At 35.8% G+C, this 16,304-nt stretch overlaps 2 protein-coding genes across 2 annotated transcripts; both read left to right on the forward strand.

Moving 5' to 3' along the window:
* The first annotated feature begins 3,120 nt into the window (after positions 1 to 3,120).
* On the forward strand, positions 3,121 to 4,436 carry LOC104248155 (F-box/kelch-repeat protein At3g23880-like). Its single transcript, XM_070153985.1, has one exon. It carries the CDS (start codon positions 3,136 to 3,138, stop codon positions 4,111 to 4,113), a length of 978 nt encoding a protein of 325 aa, XP_070010086.1. The 5' UTR covers positions 3,121 to 3,135; the 3' UTR covers positions 4,114 to 4,436.
* Positions 4,437 to 15,334: 10,898 nt separating this feature from the next.
* Positions 15,335 to 16,057, forward strand: LOC138868115 (F-box/kelch-repeat protein At3g23880-like). The gene has a single exon (XM_070153458.1). The coding sequence runs from the start codon at positions 15,335 to 15,337 to the stop codon at positions 16,055 to 16,057; it is 723 nt and encodes a 240-aa protein (XP_070009559.1).
* The last annotated feature ends 247 nt before the right edge of the window (positions 16,058 to 16,304 follow it).

The following is a 16,304-nucleotide window of genomic DNA, read 5'->3' on the forward strand; positions in this document are numbered from 1 at the left end:
TGTGCCAACTGTTTGGACCCTTAGGTGATTTTTACTGATATTTCCTCACTGTTTTGACTTTATACTTGTACTCAGTCATGCTATATTCTACTGTTTTCATAACTCAGCCATGTTTACTCTGTTTTAACATATTAAATGATATTCCAAATGATAATTTGGGTTGTGCATCATGTTTTACTGTTGCCCAAGTGGCTTATGAGATTCTTACTGAGTAAGGCCAAGGGCCTGTATGGTGAGGATACACTGATTTATGATTATGAGGCCGAGGGCCTGAGATTGTACGCCACGAGGTGGCTTGTTGATATGAGGCCGAGAGCCTATTGATTACGCCACGATATGGCTTGATATTGCGCTTGGGCCGTAAGGGGGCCCTCCCAGAGTCTGTACACCCCCAGTGAGTGCGGGTACCCATTGTGATATGAGATATAGCCCGAGGGACTGGTGTTGTTCCATGATATTGCCTGAGGGGCGAATTCTATTGACATTGAGCCCGAGGGGTGGATTTTATGTGTTTATTTTTTCTAGCTGCTTTTTATTTAATTGTTTAACAATTAAAAAGGTGATTCAAATAAGCTTCTTTTGAACTAAGGTGTCTTTTTTTCACTGTTTCATTGCTTTTACTAGTTTTATACTACTTCTTTATAGTAAATTGATGTGCTTTTACGTGATTTCTTATCGCTCAGTATTCACTTATTATTATTAGTCACTGAGTTGGAGTACTCACTTTACTTCCTGCACCCTGTGTGCAGATTCAGGCGCTTCAGGTCCCGCTAGCGAGTGTTGATTTCTTCCAGCTCAGGCGGTTTCGGAGATTCACTAGGTAGTTGCTCGACGTTTGCAGCCCAGTGCTTCTCCCCCTATTTTATTTTCTCTATTTTAGTTCTGTAATAGACTATGTAGACTTTTCTTGTCTTCATTTGGATAGTAGATGCTCATGACTGGTGACACCCCGATGTCGGGCTATGTCTATTTCGCAAATTGTATTATTCACCTTTATTTTGGGATTTTTATTATGTTAAAGACTTAATCTGTGTTATTTTAATTGCTTTAAATGAATTGGGTATGTGTCAGCTGGCCTTGTTTTCACGAGATGCGCCATCACGATCGGGTCTGGGTTTAGGGTCGTGACACTATTAGATACGTTGGTGTCCCGCTGAACACTAAACGGTTATCTATGATGTAGTGTTACCCATTGGTTGATGATATGCTGGGTAAAATAGCCTCACGGAATGCCATACACTTATCCTATGTTGAGAGAGTTCAACTAATAAAGAATGTCTTGTTTTCTATACAAACCTGCTAGTCCCAAATCTTTATTCTGCCCAAAAAAATTATTTATATTATTGAAGCAACTTGCAGAACATTCTTATGGACTGGGGGTGTTGCATTATCAAAAAAAGTATTGCTAGCATGGGATAAAGTTTACTAGCCAAAATCAGCAGGAGGCTACAATATTCTGAATGTTAGGATGTGGAATAGAGGAGCTATATGCAAGTTATTGTGGAACTTATGCCGAAAAACAGATAAGTTGTGGGTTCAATGGTTCCACATTTATTATGCTAAGAAGAGAGAAATTTCGGAGATAGAACCTAAACAAGTCTGTTGAATGCTATTGAAGATACGGAAAGCTAAACATTACCTCATAGATGTTGGTATTGATATTGATGAACTAAGGCGAATGCAAAACTTCTCTATAAAAAAAATATACTAGATGTTATGTGGTGCCTTTGTAAAGGTTCCACGGAGGAAATTGACTTGCAACAACTATACTTCGCCAAAGTGGATATTCATTCTAAACCTGGCTGTTTGGGGTAGAATGAATACAAAGGACAATATGGCCAAATGGGGTATTGTAATTGAATGAATTGTATCTTGTGTAAAGAGCAGAATGAGACCATTACACGTCTCTTTTTCGAGTGCAAAATTTCTACTAAATTAAGGGGAAAGATATTTCTATGGCAAGGGATAAGAAGACCGGTGATGACATGGCGGCAAGAACTACACTGGGTTGTTACCAAGATGAAAGGCAAGAATATCAATGCTAAGATCTATAGAATGGCCTTTGCAGGTTGTGTTTACTACATTTGGAAAGAGAGGAATCTAAGGGTATTTCAGAATAACTAAAGAAGTGTTGGGATAATTACAAGATACGTGATTCAAGATATATTCTCTATAGGGAACATGAAGCATACGATGACCAGGAGACTTGAAAGCTTCAACTTTTACTCATAGCGTAATTACACCGATCGGTTGTTACAGTAGATTGTAGTAGGCGGATGATTTGTAACTACTTAGAAGTTCTGTAGTTGCTGAGAGTTTTGAGGCTTCATGCCTAACTCTAGATCTTTTTGTTGCTTGGATACCATACATAATTTCTTTGGTGAAATAAAATTTTATTTACTAAAAAAAATTAATAATTTAAAATATTTAGAAGACATATAAATAAATCAAAATAAAACAAAATTTATTTCACTTTCGAAATACGAACAACATCACATAAATTAGGATAAAGGGAAAACATAATTACTATAACAGGTTCATATATTGTATATTGATTTATGGAGAATTTTATCAATAAGTCTAGTTGTTTTTGTATAACTAGTTAATTGAATTGATTGAATTTGTACTTCATGTAACAAAAAAGTAACTGAAAAAATTAAAATAAAAATACCACAAAAGATTTGAAACCAAGAAAATCGCATCTAATAATTAGTTTGATTTCTTTTTAAATAAAAATCAAATCTAACAAACACCTTAACTTATAGTCCCTCTATTTCAAAAGGACTGATAATATTTTTTATTAGTCTATTTCAATATTTTTTTAATAGAAAATATTTATAGTCATACAAATACTACGATAGATTTAAAATAACAACTTTTAGAAAATTTGTAGCAATACAAATATGGTTTAGTTAAGACAATTTTTTTGGAAGGGAAGGAACATGTTTTATTTTTTATAATATGGTAATAATTCACCAGGCCGACAGGTTAGAAAAAAGGAGACCAAAAAAAAAAGTACAAATATTTTGACGGCACGCCAAATTTGAAAGCTTGGGTGACAAGTCCACTATATAACTCAGCTCCACACTCCATAGTTACATCAAGAAAATAGTAAGCAATTTGAATCATAGAAAAATGGAGGAAATATCAACAGTTTTGGCCAAACAATTACCACAAGAAATCATCTTTGAAATTCTCTTGAGGTTACCTATCAAATCTTTCTTGAAATTCAGGTCTGTTTCAAAATCATGGCTTTCTTTAATCTCATCTCCTTTATTCAACAAAACCCATGTCAGTTTTACCTTAAACAACCCCAAAATGACTGATTTTAGACTTGCTGTAATAGCCTCAGTTTCTAAATTGGGCAGAATCTGCAATATTTACAACATGGGGTTTGAAAAAGATTCATTTTTTACTGTGGTTAAACATAGTAATCCTGCTAAATCTTTATCTCTCTCTGCTAAGATTTTGGGTTCTTGCAATGGGTTAATTTGTTTAACTAGTGATAGATTTACACTAATGTTATTCAACCCATGTACTGGAAATTTTAATGTATTTCCTGATTCAATGCTGAAAGATAATAGTGGTGGTTGTTATGTTAGATATGGATTTGGTTATGATTCATGTAATGAAGATTATAAGGTTGTGAAAATCTTCAGTTTTCCTCGGGCTGAGGGTAGATATGAGAACATGGTTAAGGTTTATAGCTTAAAGGCTAAATCTTGGTCAACTGTTGAGGGTTTTAATAGTGGTAATATTAATGGAAAGTTGGGTGTGTTTGTAAATGGGGCTCTTCATTGGGAAGCATGTTATAATTATTGTTCGAGTGATTCTTGGGAGATTGTTACTTTGGATTTGGCTGCAGGGCAATATGGTAAAATAGCTCTGCCGAGATACGAAGATGAAGGTATTTATTGGACATTAGGTGTTTCAAGAGGGTATTTAGTTGCTTGTTGCAACTATGAACCAAAAAAGGCAGATATGTGGGTAATGAAGGAGTATGGTGTCGAGAAATCTTGGACTAAATTGGTTTCCATGTCATTGCCGGTTGATCGTAGGGATTATATCTCACCATTGTTTGTGACAGAGAATTGCAGCTTGGCGCAGAGCTAATGCAGTACAGTTCAAGGAATGCATCATTCAAACGACTCGACGATTTTATGTCAGGTGATTTTCGTCAAGTTCAAATGGCTTGCTACTTTGAGAGTCTTGCTTCACCTCATATTTAGTGACGTGATGATAGGTTAAAGGTGAAGGCAAATGAGTTTAAGAGATGGTAAAAGATCTTTTCGATTGCGTGGTGCCTGCTCCTGTTCTCATAGTTATTGATAACATTGTGTCTTTTCATTGTATAGGTTGTATTCTTCTTATCATTTAAGGTGTTTGGCCGTTCAGCAACATTGACTAAGAAATGCTACTGTTATCATGCTCAATTGAAGTTCAATCTTCTCGCTCAATTCATATCATGCACCATGTGGATACAAAATCCTTTGTCACGACCCTAAAACAGACCCGATTGTGATGGCGTGTATCGTGAAACTAGGCCAGCCGACACAATCCCCCCTCCCCCAAACCAACTAAACAGATATAATAATTCATTTAAAGTTATTAATAAGCTATAAATCCCAAAATATAGAATAGAATAAAACAATGCAGAAACAACAGAGCCCGACATCGGGGTGTCACCAGTCATGAGCATCTAAAAATCCGTCTAAAAATATGAAAAGAATACATAGTCTAATACAAGGCTAGTACAAAGGGAAAATAAAGATAGGTAGGAGAAGTATTAGGCTGTGAACGCCGAGCAGCTACTTAGTCAACTACGAACAAGCCTGTTGTGGAAGCACTCAGCCTTTGCTTGCATGACCTGAGACTCCTGAATCTGCACATAGGGTGCAGGAAGTAATGTGAGTATGCCAATTCAGTAAGTAATAAAAGTAAAGGTAGTTGAGCGATAAGATAACACGTAAACACAGCATAATGCTACAACAAAAAAGTATAAAACCAGTATAATGCAGTAAAACAGTAAAAGCTCATAAAACACCTTAGTTCAGCGAAAACATCTTTAAAACTTCTAGTTTTGTGATTTTTGTCTAAATCCGAGACGTGGGCCCGGGGGTCGGGTTTGGCCAATTTCGAAATTCTTGATGTAAATTAGTTATTTTCGAGTGGGCTTTGTTCCCTTAGCATATTTTAATGGTATAAATCTGTTTTTGGATAGATTTGGAGCACTCGGAGGCCGATTCGAGAGGCAAAGGCATCGTGTGCTAGAGTTTGGACCGGATAAAGGTAAATAATGATTGTAAATGTTGTCCTAAGGGTATGAAACCCCGGATTTCACATCGTTGTGCTACTTTAAGGCGACACACACGGTAGATGACGAGTGTGGGGTAGTGCACCGTTGGAGATTATGACTTAGTTCGTCCCATATGACTGTTAAACTGCGTATTTGATAGAAAACTTGTTGATATCATTGTGTTTTGAAAATTATTACCATGTTTTGGGCTGAATGTCATATTTGGGCCTCATGCCAACTGTTTTGGAAAACTCTCTTAAATTAATAAAAGTAATTTAGTAAAAGCTTGAAAAGAGTTTTTAATTAAAAAGTGACAAAGATTGTATTCAAAAGGAAAACTCAGAGTCGCCACCTGGCATGTAATTTCGGTGTTCCAAGCCACCGGTTTTTTTAGAAAATATTTTTCTTTTTAAAACACTTGGACTCAAAACTAAGTCCGCACCAGAGGTTTTGGTAAGGGGGTTTATTTGACTCGGGAAGAAGGTGTTAGGCACTCTCCAAGTCCCATAACTAGTACAGTTGCGTACCCGATCTAATTGGCTTTTAGAATATTCAAGTTAAAGTAAAATCACGGAAAAGAAGAATAAACACACATGAGGCTTGAGGTCGTCCCCGCCTAATAAAATAAAAGGAAAAGGAAAGAAAAAGAAAAATCCTAAGCTAACCTATACTACGACTTCTCCACCATGCTCGACAAGGCTTCCAAAATATTTACATAGTTCTTCGGGACATACCCCAGATAATAATATATACAAACCATTCAGGGCATTCCCCGAATAAATTCAACTAGGGGAACGACCTCTTGCCCCGAAATTAAAAGCAAGCAAATAGAAAAATCCTAATATTTCCTACCCAAATGTTGCCGGCCTAACATGCTCCTAGCGAATAATAATAAAACGAGAATAAGTAAATAAGTAAAAAACTAAAAGAAATTCAATTCGGGGTCATGTTCTATTAACTTATCATTATTTTCATGTATTTCGACCAAGCCCAATTCCTAAGTAAGTAAGCAAATTAACACTAATAGGCCAAGTCTCTCTCCCAACTCCCATGGCCCCATAACTATTCAAATAATTCCATACCCAGCAACGCTAAATCAGCAAGGTAATGCATTTAACAGAACACCGTAGGCATTCATAGAAGATAAGAACAAGGAAAGCTAAAATAGTAATAACTACTACAAGTTAGGGAAAATGAATCAAGGCCATTAGGAGGAGCCAACACTATGACTATATCAGTAGCTCAATCATACTTCCCGCTGCATAACAAACATCATCTCAAAAAAAAACAATTAATCCAAGAGGAACAACAAAGTTTTTAAACAGCCTTAATAATCACAACGAATCGAACATCGAATTGACCCATTTTCATTGCAATCTGGACATCATTGGAAGCCATATTCATTTTTTAGAACAGTAGCTTTTACTCAAATGAAAAAAAAAATAGCTTTTTAGAACAGCTCATGCAATTTGGGAATAACAATGATATACTGGAGGCCTTCATGGTGACAACATCTATCCATATTATTGAAACACACCTCAAAATACTTGATGATTATATGGAAAGTAGCAAAGATAGTGGCATAAGTTCTTGAACAACACAAGATTCTTTTTCTTCCTTTCTTTACTTTTACATGTACCTAACAGTTTAGGAGAATTGAAGATCCTTCACGACTCAATATAGGTTTAAACCAACCGAAGGAAAGCAAAACAACATGCCAACAACCTCATTTCTCGAATCATAAAGGACTACAAAACACTGTTTCAACCTTAAGGTCGATTCACCATCAAATCCAATTGGGACAACGAGTTAATATATAACTAGAACCACCTTTCAATCCACATGAAGCAAAATCCTAGCATTAAAGGTTGGGACATGAAGAAAAATCAGATAACAGAACCTCATTAAAGAAAAAAAATCTGTCACAATGAACTTGAGTTAATCTTTCAAAATTGTTAGCATTTACCATATTTCAAAATAGGCAACTCATTCAACGTTATTCACCAAAGAAAACAAAAGGTCGGTAAAGCGATATCATGGAATCAAACACATTTCTAATTCATTCAAACTCTTATGAAGAGACTCACCAAAAGGAAACTCATAGAGTAACAATAACCAGCAGCCAAAATCAGCAAGAAAAATCAGTTAAATCTGAAACTACTACTGATTAGTCTATCTTAAATGGCTCCCTCTATGGCTTTGATTCATAATACACACAAGAGTAGGAGGAAGAAATGAACCTGAAAGCGCTCTTAATTAATTCTGATCGCAATCAAATACACTTAAATATGGCAGTGAAGATCCATGACAAACAGCATCCAAGAAAGAGGAACTCGCGATCTCGAACGGACCTCAACTGGCAAGCAATTGACGACTCGAGCGACCTCGATTCAATACCAAAACTCAAATTGAAACTCAAAAATGGAAAAGCTCTGTCCTTAAAATCTTTTTAGCTTTTTCTGTCGAGAAATCCCCCCTTAAAATCTCTGTCCAGACCCAAATATATAGCCCTCTCTTGAAGCTTCTCTCCTTCCTTTGCAAGAAATCGCAAAAACCCTTCAAAAATCCGAAAATCCCACCAAAATTACGAAAATCTCCTTCTTTTTGGTAAAAAAATTGGGCAAATGGAGGGGTATGATTAATTTTCATTAATCATATCCTACCCTTCGTCCATCATCTACCGTTGAAAGAGATTCACGTATGAGAGAGCAAAATACAACGCGGATTCGAACCAAAATCGGTTATTTGTCAGGCCACGTGGAAGAAAGAGAGAAGGGAAAGAGGGACCATGAGTTAACTCGCCGGGTTGGCGAGTTTTTCCGGCGAGTTTGGGGTAAGGGACATGGGCAGAGGCTGGGAAAGGCGGGACGCCGATTTGGGTAGTCTTTAGGGTTAGGGTTAGTGAATATTAGGTTTATATTTGGGGGTGTGGGGATTAATCGTGGTCGTTGAATCCAGGGGTTTTAGACGGCTGAGATTAAAAATTAAAAGATGGGGCGGGTCAGTGGGTTTCGTGGGTTAAGAGATTGGGTTGGCTGGGTTGAAAGGGTTATGGGATTGGGCTGCCCAGATTTGGGCCTCTTTAGCATCCGAATTGGGCCTATAATTTTGGACTTTAACCCTTTTAAATCTACCAATTAAGAAAACTTAAATCTTTTCTTTACAAAAATAATTTAAAATTAATTATGATTAATTAAAGTAAAATATATCATACTATGAAACTATATTTTTATATATCATTTTTTATATAAATTATTATATTTAAAATAAAATTGAAAATCATGGTAAAAACAAAAGTATATTGAATTAAAATTAGTAATAAAGTAAAATCCTATAGAAATAAATTCAAATAAATGTCCTAAAAAATACTAGGACTATTAGAGGTGATTCTAATGCGCGGGTCAAAAATTACATGTCTACAAATATGTTAGAAAAGATACTGAAATTAGATACATTTATCAATTTTCTGATACAAAAGATGCATTTTCTCCTTCACTCTTTTCCTATATAAGACATAACATTCCTTCCCTCATACACACACATTCTCTGCCGGACATACAAAATCCTTGCACTTTTCCTTTCAAGAAAATCCATTAATTCTTGCATTCTTAGAAGAAAAACATTGGTTTAGTTTAATCCTTGTATTATTATGATTTGATTTTATTATGTAAATGTATTTTAGAGTTTTGCCTGATTATTAAGTAGTGTCGTATGATTAAATGTATGACATAATTGGTACAACTTAAAGGAGCTGGACATTGCATAAATTGCAATTCTACTGTTAGGGCTTCAAGCTCAATGTAACGAGCACAGGCCCGTATTTGTGAAGCTCATGTGTACTCAACTTTTAATTAATTTAAGTAGTGTTAATTGGTTGTTTCTTTCACGTACAAGTAATCTCATTTTCCCAAAATTCAACGAACCTTCACGACTTCATACTCACGTGAATAAATGCTGGGCGAATCCTTGTCAAGTTTTAATCACAAAAAAGGTACCACAATATTTGAACTTCACACATATGACTTTGAACGATTAAATGATTCATAAACATCTATAGAAATGCTTTTTAGGCACGCATTTAATCAATTATTGTGATTATGTACACGTTCGCGTGATATGGTTATCTTTAAAAATGAATATTCGTAAAAATGCTTTTAGGCGCGCATTCAATCTACTATCATAATTGTATACACATTCGCGTGACATAATTATGATTTCCACAAATAAATCAAGGTACGAGTTCGTGCGATTTTGGCGAAAAACAATCTTCACAATTAATAAAGCGTGACTAATTGTGTATACGTTCGCGTGATATTATTTTAACGACCTAAATAAAATGGATTTACACACAAGTAATCTGTTTCAAAGATTAAATCCATAAACTCTATAATTAAAAAGCGGTAAAAGTGAAATACACATAGGTTCTAAAATGAGTAATTCAACAATTTAATTAAGCCACGTATGATTAAAAGCGCCCGTGCTAAAACTACGGAACTCAGGAGTGCCTAACACCTTCTCCCGGGTTCAGCAAAGTTCCTTACCCGGTCTTCTGGTTTCACAGACTTTAAAACATAGTTAAATTTCCTTGATTTGGGATTTAAAATAAACCGGTGACTTGGGACACCATATAATTATCCCAAGTGACGACTCTAAATCAAATAATAATCTCATTAAAGGAGATGTGACAGTCGAAATTTGGCCACAAATCTAAAGATTTAAAGTTGATGGCTAGAACTTGCGTTGTCATAAATCGTGACAAAACTCTAGTTTTCAATACTAATAATAATAATAGTTTTTTAGACTTTTTGGAAGATTTGAAAAACTGAGTGCAAAGCAATTCAAACAAACTCAGTTTTATCATGACTTTCTGGTTAAGCCATGGATTTCTCAGTACCACAAGGAAAAAATGTGCACTCTCATGGAATATATATAATTACTATAATGAAGCTAATCTTTGTCCACTAAAATATCAACACGAAATATACAAATGAAATGCTAGTTAAGTAAGCCAAAATACATGACCTTTCCACATATTTGAAAAGATGTGCTACATATTGTAAGCACGTGATTTTTGCTTCACGAAAACTACTCCAAAAGAAATCAAAAAATAAAACAAATTATCTTTGGGTACAATTTTGAGAATTTTGCGTGACATTTTGGATAATTATTTTTGTCTGTGAATGTTTACCTTGTTTTAATAAATTGAAAAATACCAAAATACCTGTTGCATGCATATTTAGGATTTGATTATGCGTTTTTGGAATTAATTAAACCATGTCCTATTTTAAAGAATGAAAATCACAAAAATATGAATTTTGGTAGTTTTGTCATTTTTATTGTTTAATTGTGTGATTTTATTTTAATATTTGATCTTGTGTGTTAATTATTGTTAAGGGTTAATTAATATCTTCTTAAAATAATCTTGGTTTTACAATTTAATTTAGGAATTTTTGTTTTTAGGAATTAAAAGAAAATGAAAGGAAAAAGAAAAGAGTGAAAATTGGTAAGGTTTGAGACACTTAGTCTCTTTTGTTGAAGCTTAAGTTGGAAAATTCAACTGGATGTTGACTTATTTGTTAGCGAAATTGGAATTTTGGCGTTTTCCGGTTGATATATGAGATTTTGATATAGGGGTCGGAATGGAATTCCAGAAGTTGCAGTAGGTCTGTGGTGTCATTTGGGATGTGTTTGCAAAATTTTAGGTCATTCAGACGTGGTTTGGTAGACTTTTTGATCGAAAGCGGAATTTGGAAGATTTTGGAATTCTTAGGCTTGAATCCGATGCGAATTTGGTGTTTTGATGTTGTTTTGAGCATTTCGAAGATTGGAACAAGTTTGAATAATGTTATGGGATATGTTGGCATATTTGGTTGAGGTTCCGAGGGCCTCGGGTGAGTTTCGGGTTGTTAAATGGACCATTTCAAGTTGTTGAAAGTTGCAGAAAATCTGCTGAAGTGTTGTAGACAACAGTGCTTCGCGTTCGCGAGTGGACTCTCGCGATCGCGAAGGGTTAGCAGGTGAGGCTGAAGATTTGGCCTTCGTGTTAGCGAGGGAGGTTCCCCGTTCGCGAAGGGCTGGGGCCATTGAGCTACGTGTTCGCTAGAAGGGGAGCCGCGTTCGAGAAGGTTGGAGTCAGGAAGCATCGCGTTCGCGAGAGGTCAGACGCGTTCGCGAAGGAGGAAAATTTGGTCAACATTAGTTTGTGCTTCGCGAACACGAGGCTTTGACTGCGTACGCGAAGACGGTTTTGAATGCCTAGGCAGAATGTTTAAATAGTCATTGTCCACGATTTTAGGGCTAACTTTCACCATTTTGGGGCGATTTTGAAGCTTTTTGAAGAGGATTGAAGAGGGATTCAAGGAGGAACTCTTGGAGGTAAGATTTATGGACTTAATACTCGATTCTAATATGAATTGCACCTAATTAATCATGGAATTTAAGCCTAATACTGACGAACTAGGGCTTATAATTGGAGACCTAAAATTTGGGATTTGAGGGATCATTTGAGGTTGGATTTTGGTGATTTTGATATGAATGAACTCGGAGAGTGATAAGGAGTCTATTGATGTAATTTTTATCGGAATCTCAGACGTGGGCCCCGGGGTCGGGTTTGGCCAATTTCGGGATTTGTGTTGTAATTTGATTTTTTCGAGTGGGCTTTGTTCCCTTAGCATATTTTGATGGTTTTGCACTGATTTTGGTTATATTTGGAGCATCCGAAGGCCGATTCGAGAGGCAAGGGCATCGCGGGCTAGAGATTAGGCCGGATATAGGCGAGTAATGATTGTAAATGTTGTCCTGAGGGTGTGAAACCCTGGATTACACATCGTTGTGCTATATTAAGGTGACGCACACGCAAGATGACGAGCGTGGGGTCGTGCACCGTTGGAGATTGTGACTTAGTCCATCCCGAATGATTGTTTTACCGCGTATTTGATTGAAAACTAGTTGTTATAATCATGTTTTGGGTTGAATGCCATATTTGGGCCTCATGCCAACTATTTGAACTCTTAGGTGATTTTTACTGATATTTCCTCACTGTTTTGACTTTATACTTGTACTCAGTCTTGCTATATTCTACTGTTTTCATAACTCAACCATGTTTACTCTGTTTTAACATATTAAATGATATTCCAAATGATAATTTGGGTTGTGCATCATGTGTTACTGTTGCCCGAGTGGCTTATGAGATTCTTACTAAGCAAGGCCAAGGGCCTGTATTGTGAGGATACATTGATTTATGATTATGAGGTAGAGGGCCTGAGATTGTACGCCACGAGGTGGCTTGTTGATATGAGGCCGAGAGCCTATTGATTATGCCCCGAGATGGCTTGATATTGCGCTTGAGCCGTAAGGGGGCCCTTCCAGAGTCTGTACACCCCCAGTGAGCGTGGGTACCCATTGTGATATGAGATATAGCCCGAGGGGCTGGTGTTGTTCCATGATATTGCCAGAGGGGCGAATTCTATTGACATTGAGCCTGAGGGGTGGATTTTATGTGTTTATCTGTTCTAGCTGCTTTTTATTTAATTGTTTAACTATTAAAAAGGTGTTTCAAAGAAGCTTCTTCTGAACTAAGGTGTCTTTTTTTTCACTGTTTCATTGCTTTTACTAGTTTTATACTACTTATTTATAGTAAATTGATGTGCTTTTACGTGATTTCTTATCGCTCAGTCTTCACTTATTATTATTACTCATTGAGTTGGAGTACTCACTTTATTTCTTGCACCCTGTGTGCAGATTCAGGCGCTTCAAGTCCCGCTAGCGAGTGTTGATTTCTTCCAGCTCAGGCAGTTTCGGAGATTCACTAGGTAGTTGCTCGACGTTTGCAGCCCAGTGCTTCTCCCCCTATTTTATTTTCTCTATTTTAGTTCTGTAATAGACAATGTAAACTTTTCTTGTCTTCATTTGGATAGTAGATGCTCATGACTGGTGACACCCTGATGTCGGGCTATGTCTATTCCGCAAATTGTAATATTCACCTTTATTTTGGGATTTTTATTATGTTGAAGACTTAATCTGTGTTATTTTAATTGCTTTAAATGAATTGGGTGTGTGTCGGCTGGCCATGTTTTCATGAGATGCGCCATCACGATCGGGTCTGAGTTTAGGGTCGTGACACTATTAGATACGTTGGTGTCCCGCTGAACACTAAACGGTTATCTGTGATGTAGTTTTACCCATTGGTTGACGATATGCTGGGTAAAATAGCCTCACGGAATGACATACACTTATACTATGCTGAGAGAGTTCAACTAATAAAGAATGTCTTGTTTTCTATACAAACCTGCTGTCCCAAATCTTTATTCTGCCCAAAAAAATTATTTATATTATTAAAGCAACTTGCAGAACATTCTTATGGACTGGGGCTGTTGCATTATCAAAAAAAGTATTGCTAGCATGGGATAAAGTTTACTAGCTAAAATCAACAGGAGGCTACCATATTCTGAATGTTAGGATGTGGAATAGAGCAACTATATGCAAGTTATTGTGGAACTTATGCCGAAAAACAGATAAGTTGTGGGTTCAATGGTTCCACATTTATTATGCTAAGAAGAGAGAAATTTCGGAGATAGAACCTAAACAAGTCTCTTGAATGTTGTTGAAGATACGGAAAGCTAAACATTACCTCATAGATGTTGGTATTGATATTGATGAACTAAGGCGAATGCAAAACTTCTCTATAAAAAAAATATACTAGATGTTATGTGGTACCTTTGTAAAGGTTCCACGGAGGAAATTGACAAGCAACAACTATACTTCTCCAAAGTGGATATTCATTCTAAACCTGGCTGCTTGGGGTAGATTGAATACAAAGGACAATCTGGCCAAATGGGGTATTGTAATTGAATGGAAGTGTATCTTGTGTAAAGAGAAGAATGAAACCATTACACGTCTCTTTTTCGAGTGCAAAATTTCTACTGAATTATGGGGAAAGATATTTCTATAGCAAGGGATAAGAAGACCGGTGATGACATGGCGGCAAGAACTACACTGGGTTGTTACCAAGATGAAAGGCAAGAATATCAATGCTAAGATCTATAGAATGGCCTTTGCAGGTTGTGATTACTACATTTGGCAAGAGAGGAATCTAAGGGTATTTCAGAATAACTGAAGAAGTGTTGGGATAATTACAAGATAAGTGATTCAAGACATATTCTCTAGAGGGAGCATGAAGCATACGATGACCAGGAGGCTTGAAAGCTTAAACTTTTACTCGATCGGTTGTTACAGTAGATTATAGTAGGCGGATGATTTGTAACTACTTAGAAGTTCTGTAGTTGCTGAGAGTTTTGAGGCTTCATGCCTAACTCTAGATCTTTTTGTTGCTTAGATACCGCACATAATTTCTTTGGTGAAATAAAATTTTATTTACTAAAAAAAATTAACAATTTAAAATATTTAGAAGACATATAAATAAATCGAAATAAAACAAAATTTATTTCACTTTCGAAATACGAACAACATCACATAAATTAGGATAAAGGGAAAACATAATTACTATAACAGGTTCATATATTGTATATTGATTTGTGGAGAATTTTATCAATAAGTCTAGTTGTTTTTGTATAACTAGTTAATTGAATTGATTGAATTTGTACTTCATGTAACAAAAAAGTAACTGAAAAAATTAAAATAAAAATACCACAAAAGATTTGGAACCAAGAAAATCACATCTAATAATTAGTTTGATTTCTTTTTAAATAAAAATCAAATCTAACAAACACCTTAACTTATACTCCCTCTATTTCAAAAGGACTGATAATATTTTTTATTAGTCTATTTCAATATTTTTTTAATAGAAAATATTTATAGTTATACAAATACTACGATAGATTTAAAATAACAACTTTTAGAAAATTTGTAGCAATACAAATATGGTTTAGTTAAGACAATTTTTTTGGAATGGAAGGAACATGTTTTATTTCTTATAATATTGGTAATAATTCACCAGGCCGACCGGTTAGAAAAAAGAAGACCAAAATTTTGGGTTCTTGCAATGGGTTAATTTGTTTAACTAGTGATAGATTTACACTAATGTTATTCAACCCATGTACTGGAAATTTTAATGTATTTCCTGATTCAATGCTGAAAGATAATAGTGGTGGTTGTTATGTTAGATATGGATTTGGTTATGATTCATGTAATGAAGATTATAAGGTTGTGAAAATCTTTAGTTTTCCTCAGGCTGAGGGTAGATATGAGAACATGGTTAAGGTTTATAGCTTAAAGGCTAAATCTTGGTCAACTGTTGAGGGTTTTAATAGTGGTAATATTAATGGAAAGTTGGGTGTGTTTGTAAATGGGGCTCTTCATTGGGAAGCATGTTATAATTATTGTTCGAGTGATTCTTGGGAGATTGTTACTTTGGATTTGGCTGCAGGGCAATATGGTAAAATAGCTCTGCCGAGATACGAAGATGAAGGTATTTATTGGACATTAGATGTTTCAAGAGGGTATTTACTTGCTTGTTGCAACTATGAACCAAAAAAGGCAGATATGTGGGTAATGAAGGAGTATGGTGTCGAGAAATCTTGGACTAAATTGGTTACCATGTCATTGCCGGTTGATCGTAGGGATTATATCTTACCATTGTTTGTGACAGAGAATGGCGATGAAGTTTTGTTGCAGCTTGGCGCAGAGCTAATGCAGTACAGTTCAAGGAATGCATCATTCAAACGACTCGATTTTATGTCAGGTGATTTTCGTCAAGTTCAAATGGCTTCCTACTTTGAGAGTCTTGCTTCACCTCATATTTAGTGACGTGATGGTAGGTTAAAGGTGAAGGCAAATGAGTTTAAGAGATGGTAAAAGATCTTTTCGATTGCGTGGTGCCTGCTCCTGTTCTCGTAGTTATTGATAACATTGTGTCTTTTCGTTGTATTGGTTGTATTCTTCTTATCATTTAAGGTGTTTGGCCGTTCAGCAACATTGACTAAGAAATGCTACTGTTATCATACTCAATTGAAGTTCAATCTTCTCGCTCAATTCATATCATGCACCATGT

The sequence above is a fragment of the Nicotiana sylvestris genome, chromosome 8 (assembly GCF_000393655.2).
Source record: "Nicotiana sylvestris chromosome 8, ASM39365v2, whole genome shotgun sequence".
NCBI classification, from domain to species: Eukaryota; Viridiplantae; Streptophyta; class Magnoliopsida; order Solanales; family Solanaceae; genus Nicotiana; species Nicotiana sylvestris.

Coding starts and splice junctions, on each gene's coding strand:
- LOC104248155 (XM_070153985.1), top strand. CDS start 3,136: ATGGAGGAAATATCAACAGTTTTGGCCAAACAATTACCACAAGAAATC.
- LOC138868115 (XM_070153458.1), top strand. CDS start 15,335: ATGTTATTCAACCCATGTACTGGAAATTTTAATGTATTTCCTGATTCA.